An 18,638-nucleotide genomic window follows, 5' to 3' on the forward strand; every position below is an offset into this window, starting at 1 on the left:
ATAAAAAATAATAATAATACTTTCATTTAACCTAACTTAACTTTATACCAAAAGCACTGCTTTGGAAATCATTTGTACCCCTTTCAGAGATCACATTTAGTTCCCCTTAACCATCCTCATGTTGCACAATGAAATATAAGCATAGGATGAAGTGTGCATTCCTGTAACTTTCTCTAGTAACAGCATTCTATGATTAATATAAATAAATTAACTTTAATAATAAATGACAGTAAAATAAGCACACGTATGACTGAGGAGTCATAGTGTAACTTTGTGTGGTGTTTGAGTTGTCCGACTTTTTGTGTGGCCATAAACGCACCAGTGGTTTAGTGCTATATGCGTGTTGGTGACAGATGAGAAGTTGGTTTTGGCCTGGTTTGTACGGCAGAAAATGACTCGTTTTTCGAGATAGAAGTGTTTTACTCATGTTTTTGGTGTGGTTATGGCCGAATATAAACAGTTTTGCTCAATAAAGTGATCGATATAATTCCTGGCCTCGAAGCATCTCACCGTTACAATAATTGAACGGTGTTCAATTGAACGGTGTTGACGAACACCTTTAGGGCCGCTTGTTGTCACTGTCACTCAAAGTTGGATTGCAAAATTACACAGAATAAATGTGTTTATTTTGTTTAGAATTCAGATGGGATTTGATTTGGTGCGCGGCATATATTTGCTGTGCACAGAGGACGCTTGAGCAGTGCGCAATTGCGCAGGTGCGCACCTTAGAGGGAACGTTGCTTGGCAGTCCATGTCTTGTTGAAAACACGCCATTCGTCATCAACTTTTCTCTTTTTAGCGTCTCGGGTGTAAACCGTGCATCACTTGTCGCTGTGCACCTTCACTCACAGGTTACACATGGACATACGCCCATAAATAACACTTTTCAAAATAAAAGCAGCACAGTTGTATTGCGCACACGACATAGATGTTTTTTCAATTTCATTTTGTAATTTGTGATTGCAGCTGTTCACATTCACTCACAATCACGCATGCACATACGTCCACACGGAAGTAATACAAATAACGCTTTTCAAAACAAAAGCAGCACCGTTGTATTGCACACTCGACATAGATACTTTTTAAAATGTATTTTGTAATTTATGATTGGCCTCACGCGGGCCGGACAGGGACGCACAAAGGGCCGGATGTGGCCTGCGGGCCGCAGAATGCCCAGGTCTGGTTTAGGCGAGGGCTCTTTGTTAAGGAGGCCACCGAAACTGCTCTTTTGAAAGTTTCCAGTGACGTGATGTGGGCCGCTGACTCTGGTCGCTACACAGTTTTGGTTTACTCGATTTGACATCTGCCTTTGATACTGTGGATCACAGTATACTGATTGATCGACTCAAATCTGGGATGGGGTTTTCTGGTGCTGTTCTCCAGTGGTTTACTTCTTATATAAATTCAAATACTTTTAATGTTGCTTTTAATAATGTTTGTGGCCCAGGGTTCTGTTCTGGGGCCTGTTTTATTTTTGTTGTATCTGATGCAGGCTCGGGGTCTTTCTGTGTGGCGTTTGCATTTTCTCCCCGTAACTGCGTGGGTTCCCTCCAGGCACGCCGACTTCTTCCCACCTCCAAAGACATGCACCTGGGGATAGGTTGATTGACAACACTAAATTGGCCCTAGTGTGTGAATGTGAGTGTGAATGTTGTCTGTCTATCTGTGTTGGCACTGCGATGAGGTGGCGACTTGTCCAGGGTGTACCCCGCCTTCCACCCAAGTGCAGCTGGGATAGGCTCCAGCACCCCCGCGACTCAGAGGGACAAGTAGTAGAAAATGGATGGATGGATGGATGCCGCTTGGTAGGTTGATCAGTAGTTTTTAAAAATGGTTTTATCATTTCTATTCAGATGATATTCATCTGTATTGCTCCTTCAATGATTCAGAGTTTCACTTTTTATCTGAGTTCTTGGACTGTGGATCCAATATCAAAAACTGGTTGTCCTCAAATTTCCTCCAGATAAATTCTAACAAAACGGAAACTCTGATAATTGCTCTCGATAAAGATCCCCCTGATCAAAAACTCCCTTGGTGTTCTGGGTGCATCTGTTAAAAGCAGTCTCAGAAACCTTGGAGTTGTGTTCGATCAGTCAATGTCTTTTGGAGGGTCACTGTAGTCAACTGACCAAAAACTGTCATTTATCACCTGAGAAATATTTCTAAAGTGATACATTTTCTGTCAAAATTGGATCTCGAAATGGTCGTTCACACGTTAATTTCGTCTCGTATTGACTATTGCAATTCTCTTTTCAACAAGTCAACGCTAAAAAGGCTTCAAAATTTACAAAATGCGGCTGCCAGACTTTTGACCGGTGCACTCAGAACAGACCGTATTAGCCCCATTTTATCTAGTCTTTATTGGCTTCCAGTCAAATTCTGCATAGAGTGTAAGATTTTAGTCCTGACTTTCCGTACGTTGCATAGCAAATCACTGATTTGCTATGCCCCTACACTTCAGGGCGCAGGGTCTCCTAAAGATCCCAAAAACTCATTTTAAAACCCGTGGAGACCTGGCCTTCCAGGCTATAGCTCCCAGACTCTGGAATGACTGTGTTGACACTTTTAAGAAACATTTGAAGATTTATCTTTTTAGTAAAGCTTTTAGTATATGCACCTGTTAACTAATATTTTTAATCCACTTTGTTATCCTTTTTATGATGTTGCCCCTGTTGTTTAAATTGAATTGTTGTTTTAATTCACCTATGTTTTGTATAACGCTTTGGGATTTTTTCTGTGAAAAGCGCTTTATAAAAACAAAAAGAGTTACTTACATGCGGCCCGCGGGCTAACAGGTTCCATCTGGTCTGCGAGATGAGTTTGCTAAGTGTAAAATTTAGCTGCATTTTGAAATGAAAGAAACTGCTGTTCTAAATGTGTCCACTAAATGTTGCAATAGCAATTGTGTTAGGCAAACAAATACACTGCTCAAAAAAATTAAAGGAACAGTTTTTTATCAGGGTATGGCATGAATTCAATTGCACTTTTCTGATAAGGTTTTGGTCAGGTACAAGGCAGAGGGGGTTGTTAATCAGTTTCAGCTGCATTGGTGTTGATGGAATTAACAACAAGTGCACTAGAGGGGCAACAACGAGATGGCACCCAAAACAGGACTGGTTTTGGAGGTGGAGGCCATTTCAAGTTCCTCCCTCTTGATCTTTTTTAACTGTTTTTCCACAAGTGTTGGCTTTAGCTAGAGTCATTATCACGACTGGGAGCATGAGGCGATTTCTTAACCCTCCTGAAGTTGCTCAGATTGTCCTACTCCTCCAGGATGGCACATCCATGCGTGCTGTTGCAAGAAGATTTGATATGTCTCCCAGTACAATCTCGAGCGCACGGAGGAGATTCTAGGAGACAGGCAGTTACTCTAGGGGAGCTGGACAGGGCCGTAAATGGTCCTCATCCCATCAGCAGGACCGATATCTGCTGCTTTGTGCAAGGAGGAACAGGTTGAGCACTGCCCGAGCCCTACAGAATGACCTCCAGCAGGCTACTGGTGTGAATGTCTCTGCCCAAACAGTCAGAAATAGACTTCACGAGGGTGGCCTCAGAGCACGACGTCCTGTAGTGTGCCCTATGATCACTGCTCAGAACCGTGGAGCTCGATTGGCATTTGTCATAGAACACCAGAATTGGCAAGTCCGCCACTGGCGCCCTGTGCTTTTCACAGATGAGAGCAGGTTTACCCTGAGCACCTGTGATAGACGTGAAAGGGTCTGGAGAAGCCAAGGAGAGCGCTATGCTGCCTGCAACATCATTCAGCATGACCCGTTCGGTGGTGGGTCAGTGATGGTCCGGGGGAGGCATTTCCATGGAGGGACCAACAGACCTCTACAGGCTAGAGAACGGCAGTCTGACTGCCATTAGGTATCGGGATGAAATCCTTGCACCCATGGTCAGACTCTACGCTGGTGCAGTAGGTCCTGGGTTCCTCCTGGTCCACGACAATGCCTGACCTCATGTGGCAAGAGTATGCCGACAATATCTGGAGGATGAAGGAATTGACACAATTGAATGGCCCTCACGATCACCTGATCTAAACCCGATAGAACACCTCTGGGACATAATGTTTCGGTCCATCAGACGCCGCCAGGTTGCTCCTCAGACTTTACAGGAGTTCACTGATGCCCTTAGACTGATCTGGGAGGACATCCCACAAGACACCATCCGTCGTCTCATTAGGAGTATGCCGCGACGTTGTCAAGCATACAAGCACGTGGGGGCTATTGAAAAGAATTTTGAGTTGCAGAAATTGAATTTAGGCAAAATGGATGAGCCTGCCACATCATTTTTTCACTTTGATTTTTGGGTTGTCTATATACTGAGCCATCTGTAGGCTGAAAACTTTTATTTCCATCAAAAGATGTGGCATCCTTTTTACTGAGACATTAAACTGTCCATATCAGTATAGATATCCGACATATTTTTTTTCACCATTGAAATCGGATGTTTTTAAAGTGTTCCTTTAATTTTTTTGAGCAGTGTAGTTACACTGGGTCGAGCAAGTATACCAAGCTAGAGGTACACGGTAAAGCGGAGCTGCGACTTCTCTCCCTCGACCTAACGTCAAACAAGGTGGTGCGCATGCGTCGATCTAGACGGCCGCTGCTGAAGTTCGCTCCGTCCTTGTCTTTTTTTTTTGTTCTTTGTTCGCTTTGTACTCTTTTATATTTTTACATTTACTCTACATTTACTTTCTATCTAGTCGTGCCCTTCTAAACATGCAGTTTAGAAGTGTTTTGTTCGTCCTACTGACGGTGGGGGCGCTATTGAAGAGCTCAGACGGACAACAGTGGAGAGACTCTTTCATCTACACCAGGGAACAGTTGTTAGCGACACCAGTTATTAGCATCCAGCTAACGGACCCGGCGCTAACTAACCAGATCCCGGAGGAGCTAAAAAAGACTTATGAAGGTCCTCGTGGCTTTCGAAGGAAAGTGAGACGCTCGAGACAGAAGAGGGCTGAAGCGAGGAGGGAGAGAAGGAGATATAAACCATATCTTCCTTCCGTCGTCATGGGTAACCTGCGGTCTCTGGCAAATAAAATGGATGAGTTGTTGGTGATTGCCGCTAGTCAGAAAGAATATCGTGAGTGTAGCCTAATGTGTTTTACTGAGACGTGGCTGCACGACGATGTTCCGGATAGTAACGTCTCTATAAACGGGTTTCAAACGGTGCGCGCTGACCGGGACCGAACCAACGGCAAGCGGAAAGGAGGGGAGCTTGCTTTGTTTATTAATAAGAAATATTGTCATCCCGGTCATATCACAATAAAAGAGCGCCACCGTGACCCGAATATAGAGATGTTAGGTGTAGGACTCAGACCATATTATTTGCCCAGGGAAATTCCGCATGTTATCATGATGGCAGTATACATCTTCCCCCTCTGCTAAAGCTGCAGCTGCCAGTGACGTCATCCACAGCTCGATAGCCAGAATACAAACCAAGCACCCGAAAGCACTCATCCTTATCTCGGGGGATATTAACCATGTTACTATGGACAAATCACTACCCAACTTCACTCAGTATGTCAGCTGCCACACCAGAGGAAATAAGATCCTGGACCTGCAGTACGCGAACATCAAGGATGCGTATAGCTCCATACCACTACCAGAGCTGGGCCGGTCAGACCACAACCTTGTTTAGCTCAACCCCTGTTATGTGCCTCTGGTCAAAAGACAGCCTGTGACCAAAAAAACAGTGAGAATGTGGTCAGAAGGGGTCCAAGAGACACTACAGGGCTGTTTTGAGGTAACTGACTGGCAGGTGCTCATGGAGCCTCATGGAGAGGACATTGACGGGCTCACAGAGTGCATCACAGACTATATCAACTTCTGTGTTGACTCAAATGTCCCATCAAGGACGATCACCTGCTACCCAAACAACAAGCCGTGGGTGACCAATGACATCAAAGTCCTACTGAATGAGAAGAAGAGGGCATTCAATGCTGGTAACAGGGAGGAGGTGAAAAGAGTTCAGGGGCTGCTGAAGACCAAATTCAGGGAGGCCAAGGAGAACTACAGGAGGAAGCTGGAAGGGAAACTGAAGGACAACAACATGAAGGCGGTTTGGCAAGGTATGCAGACCATCACCGGCCTCAAACCGTCGGGGGGTAGGGGGCGGACGGAGACAAAGAGAGGGCCAATGAACTAAACCAGTTCTTTAACAAGTTTGACACAGCGGCTCCGACAAGCTCCTGTCCCCCCCGAGACAACTTCAGCGAACCAATCCATCCCCACCTCCCCTCCTCACAGCCCCCCAAATCCCAGCACGTCGAAGGACTACAGGCCGGTGGCTCTAACCTCCCAAATCATGAAGACCATGGAGAGGTTGGTCCTGGAACAACTCCGCCCTACAGTCAAACCCCACCTGGACCCACTCCAATTCGCCTACCCGCCCCGACTGGGAGTGGAGGACGCAGTCATTTATCTGTTGAACCGAGCCCACACCCACCTACACTGTAAAAAAAAATTCTGTAAAAAAACGGTCATCTACTGGCAGCTATGGCTGCCAAACGAAAACCATAAAATTAAAGTACAACATTGTAAACCAAATAATGATCAAAAACATGATATTTACAGACATTTTCATGAAACGTTTTGCGGAAAAATATCGTAATTGTACAGATTTTTACTAAATTATTAAGATCAACCACCTTTAATAAAGTGACGATGCAAACAGTTCTGCAGAAAAATACCTTTATTTTACAGAGTTTTTCCAAATTATTACGATCAAACACCTTTAATGAATTGACAATGCTGGCAGTTCCACAGAAAAATACCATTATTTTACAGATTTTTTCTGAATTGTTAAGATCAACCACCTTTAATAAAGTGACGATGCAAAAAGTTCTGCAGAAAAATACCTTTATTCTACAGCATGGGTGTCAAAATTGGCCCGCCGTGTAATTTCACTTGGCCCTTGAGGCGATATCAAATTAACACTAAAACTGGCCCGCCGTTTATATATTGCGGCAGTGCCGCGGTAACACCGCATTCACCGCTAATTCTCATACTTGCCAACCCTCCCGGGGTCTTCCATACTTCGGCACCCCTCCCGAAATTCATCATTTCTGCTTTTCAACCAGTCCAACTAGTGCTGGCCCAGTCGCATTACATCTGCGGTTTCTGTATGCGCACGCAAGTGAATGCAACGCATAAAAAACTTTAACACTGTTAGAAATATACGCCACACTGAATCCACACCAAACAAGAATGACAAATACATTCAGGGAGAATATCCGCACGGTAACACAATATAAACACAACAGAACAAATACCCAGAATCCTTTGCAGCCTAACTCTTCTGGGACGCTACAAGGTGTGTGTGTGGGGGAGAGGGGGTTTGGTGGTAGCGGGGGTGTATTTTGTAGCGTCCCGGAAGAGTTAGTGCTGCAAAGGATTCTGGGTATTTGTTCTGTTGTGTTTATGTTGTGTTACGGTGCAGATGTTCTCCCGAAATGTGTTTGTCATTCTTGTTTGGTGTGGATTCACAGTGTGGCGTATATTTCTAACAGTGTTAAAGTTTTTTATACTGGCACCGTCAGTGTAACCTGTATCGCTATTGATGAAGTATGGATTGCATTCACTCATATGTGTGGACAGAAGCCGCACATATCTTGTGACTGGGTCTGAATGATGGAATGGAAGAAAAGCGGACGTGACGATAGCTTGTAGAGTATGTTAAAGGTTAATTGGTTCAACCTTGGCCCGCGGCTTTGTTCAGTTTTAAATTTTGGCCCACTCTGTATTTGAGTTTGACACCCCTGTGTTAGATTGTTAGTATGGACATAGACTTTTATATAACAAGCTACATATTTAATGAAAGATAATTACTGTAATTTTACATGAATTTGAAAGTAATTTAAGAAAACAGAAAATGCTATGTATAATTAATTAGGTATTTTTCTGTAAAAATAATAGAAATATACATAGTTTGTCATTTCTGGCATATTACTTAAAATAACAGGCGGATTGTTTATTTACAGATAATGTCTTCAATTCTACAGTTTTATAAACTATTTTAAAAAAGAAAAGAAAAATTACAGTAGAAATTTAGAGTAAATTAACCATAAAAATAGGATTTTTTTTTACAGTGTAGACAAGCCTGCGAGCAGTGTGAGGGTCATGTTTTTTTACTTCTCCAGTGCTTTCAATACCATACGGCCTGGGCTACTGGGTGTGAAGTTGGAGACGATGCAGGTGGAGGCCCCCTAGGTGTCCTGGGTTGTTGATTACAGGACTGACAGATCACAGTACGTGCGACTGCAGGACTGTGTGTCTGACAGGCTGGTCAGCAACACCGGGGCCCCGCAGGGCACAGTCCTCTCCCCCTTCCTCTTCACCATCTACACCACTGATTTCCACTATCACTCAGAGTCCTGCCACCTTCAGAAGTTTTCTGATGACTCTGCGATAGTGGGGTGTATTGAGGAAGGTGGTGATGAGGAATACAGGGCACTGGTGGAGGACTTTTTCACATGGTGTGGAAAGAACCACCTCCAGCGTAATGTGATGAAGACCAAGGAGCTGGTTGTGGACCTGGGAAGAAGGAGGAGTACTCCGGCGACCCCTGTTTCCATCAGGGGGGGTCGATGTGGACATGGTTGAGGATTATAAATACCTCGGAGTACACATCGACAACAAGCTGAATGGGTCAAAACACGCTGAGGCACTCTACAAGAAGGGACAGAGCCGCCTCTACTTCCTCAAGAGGCTAGGATCCTTCAACGGCTGTACAAAGATGATGAAGATGTTCTACGAGTCGGTGGTGGCGGGCGCCTTCTTGTACGTCGTGGCCTGCTGGGGCAGCGGGCTGAGAGCGAGGGACGCAAACAGACTGGACAAGTTGGTAGAGAAGGCCAGTAAAGTGGTGGGAGTGGAGCTAGACTCTCTGGCGGTGGTGTCAGAGAGGAGAAGTCTAGCAAAACTCCTAGCCATTATGGACAACACCTCCCACCCACTACACTCGGACCTTGCGGGGAGAATGAGCACAATCAGTGGAAGGCTAAGACTCCCAAAATGCAACACGGAACGACACAGGAGGTCCATACCAACAGCCATCAGGCTGTATAATGCATATGTTTCTTCTTGACTGCACTTAAATGTAGAGTATATGTAGTATATGTAGAATATATTTATATTAATTATATATTATATATATAATATATATTATATTATTTATTAGGGCAGCACGGTGGCAGAGGGGTTAGTGCGTCTGCCTCACAATACGAAGGTCCTGAGTAGTCGTGAGTTCAATCCCGGCCTCGGGATCTTTCTGTGTGGAGTTTGCATGTTCTCCCCATGACTGCGTGGGTTCCCTCCGGGTACTCCGGCTTCCTCCCACTTCCAAAGACATGCACCTGGGGATAGGTTGATTGGCAACACTAAATTGGCCGTAGTGTGTGAATGTGAGTGTGAATGTTGTCTGTCTATCTGTGTTGGCCCTGTGATGAGATGGCGACTTGTCCAGGGTGTATCCCGCCTTCCGCCCGATTGTAGCTGAGATAGGCTCCAGCGCCCCCCGCAACCCCGAAGGGAATAAGTGGTAGAAAATGGATGGATGGATATTATTTATTATTATTCTTGTCTATTGTGAGCGAACTGTGGTGCTGAATTTCCCCCAGGGATCAATAAAGTACTTTATATTTTATTCTATTCTATTCTATTCAAACAGGAGTAAAATTAAAAATGTGTAAGCCCACTAAAATGCAGCATGAGACACTCAACATTGATATAGTTCTGTGAAAATGATTGTCTTCTGTGCAAATTCAAAGAAAGTGAACAGCAGAAATGAAAAATTAGGTAGATGATACATAGAAGCGTTTTTATTTGCTTATGCTTTTCTGTTAAATCCTAGATGGGCTGTGATTTAAAGTTTAATTACTTTATAGATACACTGAGATTAAGTCTAAATTCATTGTGTTCTTCATGGAGTTTTTGAAACTGCACCATTTTTTTCCTCTGAATTTTCAACTAACTTGAAGTGTTTTGTCAAGAGGATTATTTGTAATATGTACTTTTTCAGAAAGTGCTTGTTCTATTTTGGGCCGAAGTGAAACAAAGAAAACAATATGAAGCTGTTGTAGTTGTATTTTCAAGTTATTATGCCAAGATTTTACCCGTCCGGCCCACATGGGAAACGATTTTCCTCCAAGCGTCCCTGAGCTGAAATTATTTTGACACCCCTGGTTTAGTGTTTCCCATTTAAGTATTATCTTGATATTATTTGTAAATCTTAAGACACATTATGAGTGTTCCGTAAAGCACCAACTCGGCAAGTCTACATAAAATAAATCAAATGTGAACAAAACCTAAAAGAGTTATGCTTTTATCAAAATCAGCTAAATTAAGCTATCAGCACATACACAATGTTGACTTCTATAGCTATATTTTGATAAAGATGGGGAAAAACATGCTACTCGTAAATGGCGGCTGCAACAGCAAGGGTAGGCAACAAACATGGCAGAAGACAAGTTAAAGTTAAGTTAAATAATGAAATGGAACCTTACCCGAGCAAAAACGATGCATATTTATCCGATAGAGTCTTGCTTGATACTAATGTCCTTGATCCAGCCACACACAAAGAAGTTGTAGACCTCTATGCTTTTATAAGTTTTCATCTGTTTTTTCGTGTTGAATGATAATTCGATAAGTTTGGGAACTGCACCGACAAGTAATCCTTTATCATTCGACACATCTTTTTTTGATAAAGTATAGGGATCTATTCCATTGCATAGTTCGATTTTTTGCTCGTATCTACGTTTTGCCGGAAGATTTGGCCTCTTTTGTACTCAGATAGTGTGTGTGGTGCATGCTGTACAACAGCCATCTTAGCTTGAATGACCACCACTGGTTTTCACTTGTTGGAATAGAAGCAATACTTAGTTAATACTCCTCGGTAGTAGAAAAGTTGGGCCCAGAGGTCAAAAAAGTTAAGAACCTCTGCATTCTTAATGTGCCTTCACTACAACTACACCACCCCAAACACGACTGCTGTACCTTGAGGATGGTCTTGGTGCGTTTCTTATAGTGTGTTTTGGGTTTCTCCACAGCCGGAATGAAGGGAAGCTTCTTCAGGTCCTGCAGAATAGACAGAGCGGCACGCTTCTTGGACAGCTTTTTGCTGTTACCCTCGCCCTCTGCGGAGAACTCCCCTACGGTGACACGGGTCAGGAAGCTTTTCATGTGCGGGGGTCCGCTCTCCTTTAACACCTATTGGATCAACAGGAGTGGAAATCAGGGATTTGTGGAAATGAAAATGTTGATTTTATACAAGAAACAGGTCAGAGGCGTGTGTTTCTGGTTGTACACAAAGAAGACCTCTGCAGAGCCAAGTGAATTTGTGTATTTTTGTGCATGGTGAGTGCAGCACACTCTACAAGCAGCTACACCAGGTGGTCTAAAACATCTGCTCTCAATGGTCACAGTGCTACCCGCCCATATACTCATGTTATTCATATGCAAGACACACACACACACAGGCAGTGACGTACAAGAAAACATATTAAGAGTAACACGCTCCTAGATGACAGTCTCTAGTGATGAGGGCTCAGTTTCCTTCCTCTAGCCTCTGGTCACCTGGGAGACCTAAAACAAACACCGGCTGGCGTTAGGTCATGCTTCTGCAATCACATCTACTTCCTGTTAGGTCCGAGAGCAGCTTTTGTGTGTGGGGATGTGTGTACAGTGAGTGTGTGTGAGTAGCAAGTGTGGCTCTCATTATTTAGAAAAACACATAAAAATGATAAATTTGGTTTCATGCAGGAGTAAAGACTAATCAATATACTCTCTATGAGCATCAACTTGTCTAATTTGTGGTGGTGCACACAGTCCAAATTGTTGAAATCAAACATACTGCAAGCGGTCAATTTCAACCCAGTGAGCTGATTAAAACTGCGGTAAATGGAACCATGAGCATTCCTCAGATACTCCACACAACAATAACAACAGGCTAATTCCACACTATTAGTAGAACAGAGGGGTAAATGTCTGCTTTCTGTTTCCCCATTCAACCATAATCGCCCATGTGGTTTCATTTTCCTTACTATAATAAGATGGCGATGTTAATGGAGGACATTAAAACAAATGCTGGACTTGTGTGTCAACGCTACTATGTCTAAATAAGCCAGATATTTTGTCTCACATTCAATTCTGAATGGTGTACTTCTATTGGATTTTAACTTAAATGTGAAAACCCTGTTGTTGTTGTTCTAAGTTAGCGAAAGAGAAGGTTAGGTGAGTAGTGGAAGATATTTTAGGATTGCCCTCAGAACACGTAGGATTCAAAGCATTACATACATTTAAAAAAAAGACTGTGTTGAATAAAATAATATAGAGTAACGTTCCATCTCGGTCCACACTCCATATCACAAGGTGGCTGTAATGCATACCACAAGGTTGATTGCCAACCGCCATTAAACCAGAAAAGAAGAAGAAGAAGAAGAAGATGTTTTTCTAAACCAGTTGTTCTCAAACTTTTTTCACCAAGTATCACCTCAGAAAACACTTGGCTCTCCAAGTACCACCGTAATGACCAATACTAAAATACATTCGGCCTAAGTATTAATTAAAAACAGGGCAGAGGTTTTATTAAACAAGTAGATTTAATATTGTTTGCCACTGGAACATTACACAGCTTGAACATTAACACTGTTTAAATATAGGAAAATACAACACTGTACTTTTATCAAGTGATTCTTTGGCGTACCACTAGATGTACCACAGTTTAAAAATCAGCGTTATAAACTACATTTTGCTAAACATTCTTATGGTCATGCTTGACAGTTACTCTTAAGAGTTTACTCACTAACAGGGGTTATGTATAACATATATGTTTATAAATTGGTATAAGGACAGTGTGTACATTACATTATTCATGTAAAATCAATGGCATTCAGCCAATTTCCATCCGTAGTCCTTGAAACATGGTTGTTTGTAGTATATTACACACAGTAGTAGCGCCTCCAGGAATACAGGGCCTTTTTTCTGATTGTAGCGGTCTGAAATGGCTGATTTTGTGGCTGTGCAGATATATGCGCAAATACTTTTTTTTTTTTTTTAGCTTGTGATTTTATGACATTTTTATCAGTGTTTCAAGAGTTTGTTGCAACTCTGACAACATGTAATGTATGGTCACATTAAATAACTTAAGGAGCATTTATATTTCTTTCAATTAACATTTATGATAATGTATCTCCATTTCCAACTCAATGAGTCAGTTGGTAAGGTCAAGTCCTGTTCTCAGTTTCAGTTAGACAAGTAAGAAAAAAACAGTACCTATCATTTTGTTGTCTTTTACAGGATGTGACTGTAATGCAGCCGTGTTTTTTCACTGGTGTGCTTTTATTTTGAAGGCTTTGTCATAATTAGGCTTTCTCCTATCATGTCAGTTGATTGTTTGCTAATGTTCCTTAGTTTTGTCTTTTTCTCTGTATGATGCTTTTATTTTGTCTCGAGCTTCCTGTTGGTTTATTTGTTTTGCAGCACCACTACCTTCTGTTTCATGTCCTGCCAGTACATTAGTTTTACATTTGCAATTATTTATATTTAAGTTTCATCTTGTTCACCTGTCAAGTGCTGGATTATTGCATTGTCAAGTGTTAGCTATTGTGTTACGCTGCTACAACCACAGGCTCTGCCCAAGCCAGCTGTTTGCTGCATTTTGCTTATTACCAAATACAAACCCCGTTTCCATATGAGTTGGGAAATTGTGTTGGATGTAAATATAAACGGAATACAATCCTTTTCAACCCATATTCAATTGAATGCACATTTAATAATTAACTTAGAATTTCATGGTTGCAACACGTGCCAAAGTAGTTGGGAAAGGGCATGTTCACCACTGTGTTACATGGCCTTTCCTTTTAACAACACTCAGTAAACGCATGGGAACTGAGGAAACACATTTTTTAAGATTCTCAGGTGGAATTATTTCCCATTCTTGCTTGATGTACAGCTTAAGTTGTTCAACAGTCCGGAGGTCTCCGTTGTGGTATTTTAAGCTTCATAACGCGCCACACATTTTCAATGAGAGACAGGTCTGGACTACAGGCAGGCCAGTCTAGTACCCGCACTCTTTTACTATGAAGCCACATTGATGTAACACGTGGCTTGGCATTGTCTTGCTGAAATAAGCAGGGGCGTCCATGGTAACGTTGCTTGGATGGCAACATACTGTATGTTGCTCCAAAACTTGTATGTACCTTTCAGCACTAATGGCGCCCTAACAGATGTGTAAGTTACCCATGTCTTGGGCACTAATACACCCCCATACCATCACAGATGCTGGCTTTTCAACTTTGCGCCTATAACAATCCGGATGGTTCTTTTCCTCTTTGGTCCGGAGGATACGACGTCCACAGTTTCCAAAAACAATTTGAAATGTGGACTTGTCAGACCACAGAACACTTTTCCACCTTGTATTAGTCCATCTTAGATGAGCTCAGGCCCAGCGAAGCCGACGGCGTTTCTGGTTGTTGTTGATAAACGGTTTTCGCCTTGCATAGGAGAGTTTTAACTTGCACTTACAGATGTAGCGACCAACTGTAGTTACTGACAGTGGGTTTCTGAAGTGTTCCTGAGCCCATGTGGTGATATCCTTTACACACTGCTGTCGCTTGTTGATGCAGTACAGCCTGAGGGATCGAAGGTCACGGGCTTAGCTGCTTACGTGCAGTGATTTCTCCAGATTCTCTGAACCCTATGATGATATTACGGACTGTAGATGGTGAAACCCTAAAATCCTTGCAATAGCTGGTTGAGAAAGATTTTTCTTAAACTGTTCAACAATTTGCTCACGCATTGTTGACAAAGTGGTGACCCTCGCCCCATCCTTGTTTGTGAATGACTGAGCATTTCATGGAATCTACTTTTATACCTAATCATGGCACCCACCTGTTCCCAATTTGCCTGTTCACCTGTGGGATGTTCCAAATAAGTGTTTGATGAGCATTCCTCAACTTTATCAGTATTTATTGCCACATTTCCCAACTTCTTTGTCACGTGTTGCTGGCATCAAATTCTAAAGTTAATATTATTTGCAACAAAAAAAAATGTTTATCAGTTTGAACATCAAATATGTTGTCTTTGTAGCATATTCAACTGAATATGGGTTGAAAATGATTTGCACATCATTGTATTCCGTTTATATTTACATTTAACACAATTTCCCAACTCATATGAAAACAGGGTTTGTATAAACCCAACACTTTTTACTTGCACGTTGCCTTTTGTTGCTGCTTTTTGGAAATCACACCACAAGCAACACAATGTCGTGCAGTGACAGGCTTGACATTACCAACTACAGGATGTGTAAGGCCAATATTTCCTGAGTGTTGCGAAGTGGAATGTAAGGGCTGTTGCCTGGTGTTGTTCTTGTAACAGATGCAAGCTAGTTCAGCTGTGCGCTAAATTAAGAGAGTTGACGTTGGATTTCAGTCCATAATTTTTGGGGTGGCATGCGCATGTATGTATGTATGTATGTATACGTATATACATACATACTGGCTGCTGCAGCCGGACTGCCTGTCTGGGTTCCGCCGCTGACCCTCTTTCGGATGCCCGTCTTGGTTGGAGCCTGCTGAGTCAAGTCCCGTTGCATAGTATTCTGCGGTGTTGGATGTCGGCCAGCTACTGGGGTAGTGACTTTGTGTGTCCGCGTGTCTGGGATCTCCTTCTTTCCTTTCTTTTCTCTTTCCTCAGGAGGAGGATCTGCCAGGGCGGTTGCTGGATGTTCCTTCTCCATTATTGGGGTCCCTGCAGGTGGGGCGAGTGGTTCAAGTGGCCCAGTGTTGAGGCCGGCTTAAGTGGGGAAGTCTAGGGAGGGCCCCGCCGTGCTTCACTTCAATGCGTTGGGCTCGTAGGGGCCCTGTTGCTTGGGGGGCGGGGCGGTCTTCCCGTTCAGCTGCGAGGAGTCTCTGGGACCCTCGGAGCGAAGTGTCTCGTCTTTCTGCCCTCGTGGGGTATAGTTTCTCGCTGGCTTGGGGGCTGGCTGTCCCCTGCCTTTTCCGTGCCTTGTCCTCTGCGGGGCGCGTCTGTCTATGACCTACGGCGCGGTGGGCCCTGTTCTGGGGGTGCAGTCGCTGGCCGGCCTGCCTGCATGGGGCCGGTGGTCCCTTGTTCCTTGGGTACCGCACTTGCTCCTTGGGTGGGTGGGTGGGGCTGTACTTTGGCTCCCGCACGTACTGGGACACCAATATATCGTATGTGTGTCCCAGTATGACTTTGCGTTGCCTAAAATGCATTAATAAATGACGTTTTTTCTGCAATGTTATTACTTATTACTAGGGATGATGTTCGAAACCGGTTCTACCGGTTGTTTGATAAGAAAAGAACCGATTCCATGGACTCAAATCCCTTTTGGAGAACCGGTTCCTGTTATCGAGGCCACTATAGTAAAGAAAAAGAGTTGGTTCTTTATTCAAATCCCTGGGAACGAATCCCGTCCCACAGGAAATGCCCTGAGGGACATCACAGGAAATGACGTAGCTCAGTCTAATGACTATTTCCTGTGAAGTCACACAAGCAGCAAAAATAATGGACCGGAAAAAACGCCTCAAGGCATGGCTTCATTTTACAAAAAAATACGACGAGGAAACGGCAATTTGCAATTATTGCCAGGCTTCGCTCTCATGTAAGGGGGAAAGTACAACAAGCATGTTGAAACATTTTCAGGCTGCACATAACATGAACGTTCGAGAACCGTGGCGTGTCTTCGACACGCGGAGAAGCAGCAACAGAGATGACGAAGCACGCCCCTCTTCCTCTGCTTCAACCTGCAGCCCCAGTTCCATCACGATGAATAATTAACTTTAACTGTTGCCGGTTCATTTCCATATTTGCTCACTTGTAGCCTTTAGGCTAAAATAAGGTTACCTCTTATATCAACCAGGACTGCAGTAATGTTAGCTAGACTAACGTTACCTAAGCATAGTCAGTGGCTAACGGTAACCTTAACGTTAGCCTTTTTGTATGTGTCTGACAACATTAACGGTATCTTGTAGCCTACACCACTCCAGAGTTTGCAGGTCTGTCTAATAAACTAGTGCTTTCTTTCTTTCTTTAGTTTATTTCATACATGAACACACTTACAGCATAATACATCACACAGTTTCATATCATTTCACTTTACATCATGTCCGAAAAGGAGTAGGAAGAAGTAAAGCTTATTTAATCCTACCCCTTTCCCACTTCAGAGCGTTTACAAATATATACATCATTTACTGACCTTTTTATAATAAAATAACATCTGTGAATTAGTATATACAACAGTTGTGTAATATGTAATTAATTAATTCAGTCATTATTAATATACTGAGATGAAGAATATCTTATTTTCAATAAGGTTGAAAGTATTTCTCATAATTCTTCTTTGCACTATTAATTTGAACAACCTCTTAAAGTGGATCATATCAGTACAATGTTTAACTTTATTACTTAATCCATTCCATCATTTAATTCCACATACTAATGCTATAGACTTAATAACAGACACCCTAGTCTTCACATTCAGCTAATTTCCCCCCTAATTCTATGCTGTGTCTGTCCCTCATTTTCCCTCCAGGACAAGGACGTGCAGTCATTCCTGGAGGAGGCCACACTGATGGACCCCAGAAGGTTTAGATACAGACTGGAGGAGGATGTCGTCAAACCTATCTGTGTGTCCAAGCTAGTTCCACGTCAAGTGAACATGTTTTTTCCACCGTTGGCGACATGATTAGCGAAGAGCGGGTCAGACTTGATCCTGAAAAAGCAGACATGCTAATTTTTTGGAAGAAGAATTGTTGATTGATGATTGTGTGTAGTTAGTATGTTCCAATAGCAGCAGAAGTGCACTTTTTGGAGAGCTGTATTATTTTCAGTTTTGTGCCCAAGGGACTGATTTTATTCAACACTATATTAGTATTTATACACCTATAGTGATCACAGAGACAGGTTGTTTTTGTGTTACTGTATATATTTGTTTTTCTAAAAAAATCCCACTTAATGTACTTTGGGTAACAGTCAATATTTATTTATTTGATTAGATTTTTTTAGGGGGATAACAACAGTTAATATTTATTTGATTTGATTTTTTTCTTATAAAATAAAAGTGAGCTTTTGTTAAACCAAATAGTGTGTTTTTTTCCATATACAACAACCTATTTGGATTCGATAAGAGAATCGATAAGGAATCGGTTCGATAAGAGGATTCGATAATGGGCTCGAACTTTATAACTTCTTATCAAACATCATCCCTACTTATTAATAACCGTCGGGAATTTTATTGCCATTTATTGTTACATCCCTAGTCCATTAACAAGTAAAAAGTCAAGGGTGGTCACGGCTTGTTCTTGCCGCCGATGTTGGTAAATTTTTTAGGGCATTACGGCAAATGACGAGGGTGGTCGCGGCTTTTGCTGCAGTTGCCGTGGTTAAATTCGAGCCCTGATATACGCATGAATAATTGTGTGTATGTGAGTATATATGTGTATTTGTATGTACAACATATTTGTCTCACAGTATGTGCGGAGTACGACCCCAGCCACCCAGAGAGCCCAACCCAAAACAGCAAGTCCGCCGCCAGGGGAATAAGGGCACACTGTGCCGCTCGGAAGGGCCAGCAGCAGGCCGTAGACAGACACGCCTGGCAGAGGA

At 42.7% G+C, this 18,638-nt stretch overlaps 1 protein-coding gene across 3 annotated transcripts in view; it reads right to left on the reverse strand.

Annotated features, from left to right (window-relative positions):
* The window catches only part of stau2 (staufen double-stranded RNA binding protein 2), a 412,795-nt gene that overhangs the window by 189,337 nt on the left and 204,820 nt on the right, over window positions 1-18,638 (reverse strand). For all 3 annotated transcript variants that reach the window (XM_062021077.1, XM_062021078.1, XM_062021079.1), the window contains exon 8: window positions 11,004-11,216. In XM_062021077.1, coding sequence (XP_061877061.1) covers window positions 11,004-11,216 — 213 coding nt within the window. The remainder of the gene's footprint in view (window positions 1-11,003; window positions 11,217-18,638) is intronic.

This window comes from Entelurus aequoreus, linkage group LG15, assembly GCF_033978785.1.
Source record: "Entelurus aequoreus isolate RoL-2023_Sb linkage group LG15, RoL_Eaeq_v1.1, whole genome shotgun sequence".
Lineage (NCBI taxonomy): Eukaryota > Metazoa > Chordata > Actinopteri > Syngnathiformes > Syngnathidae > Entelurus > Entelurus aequoreus.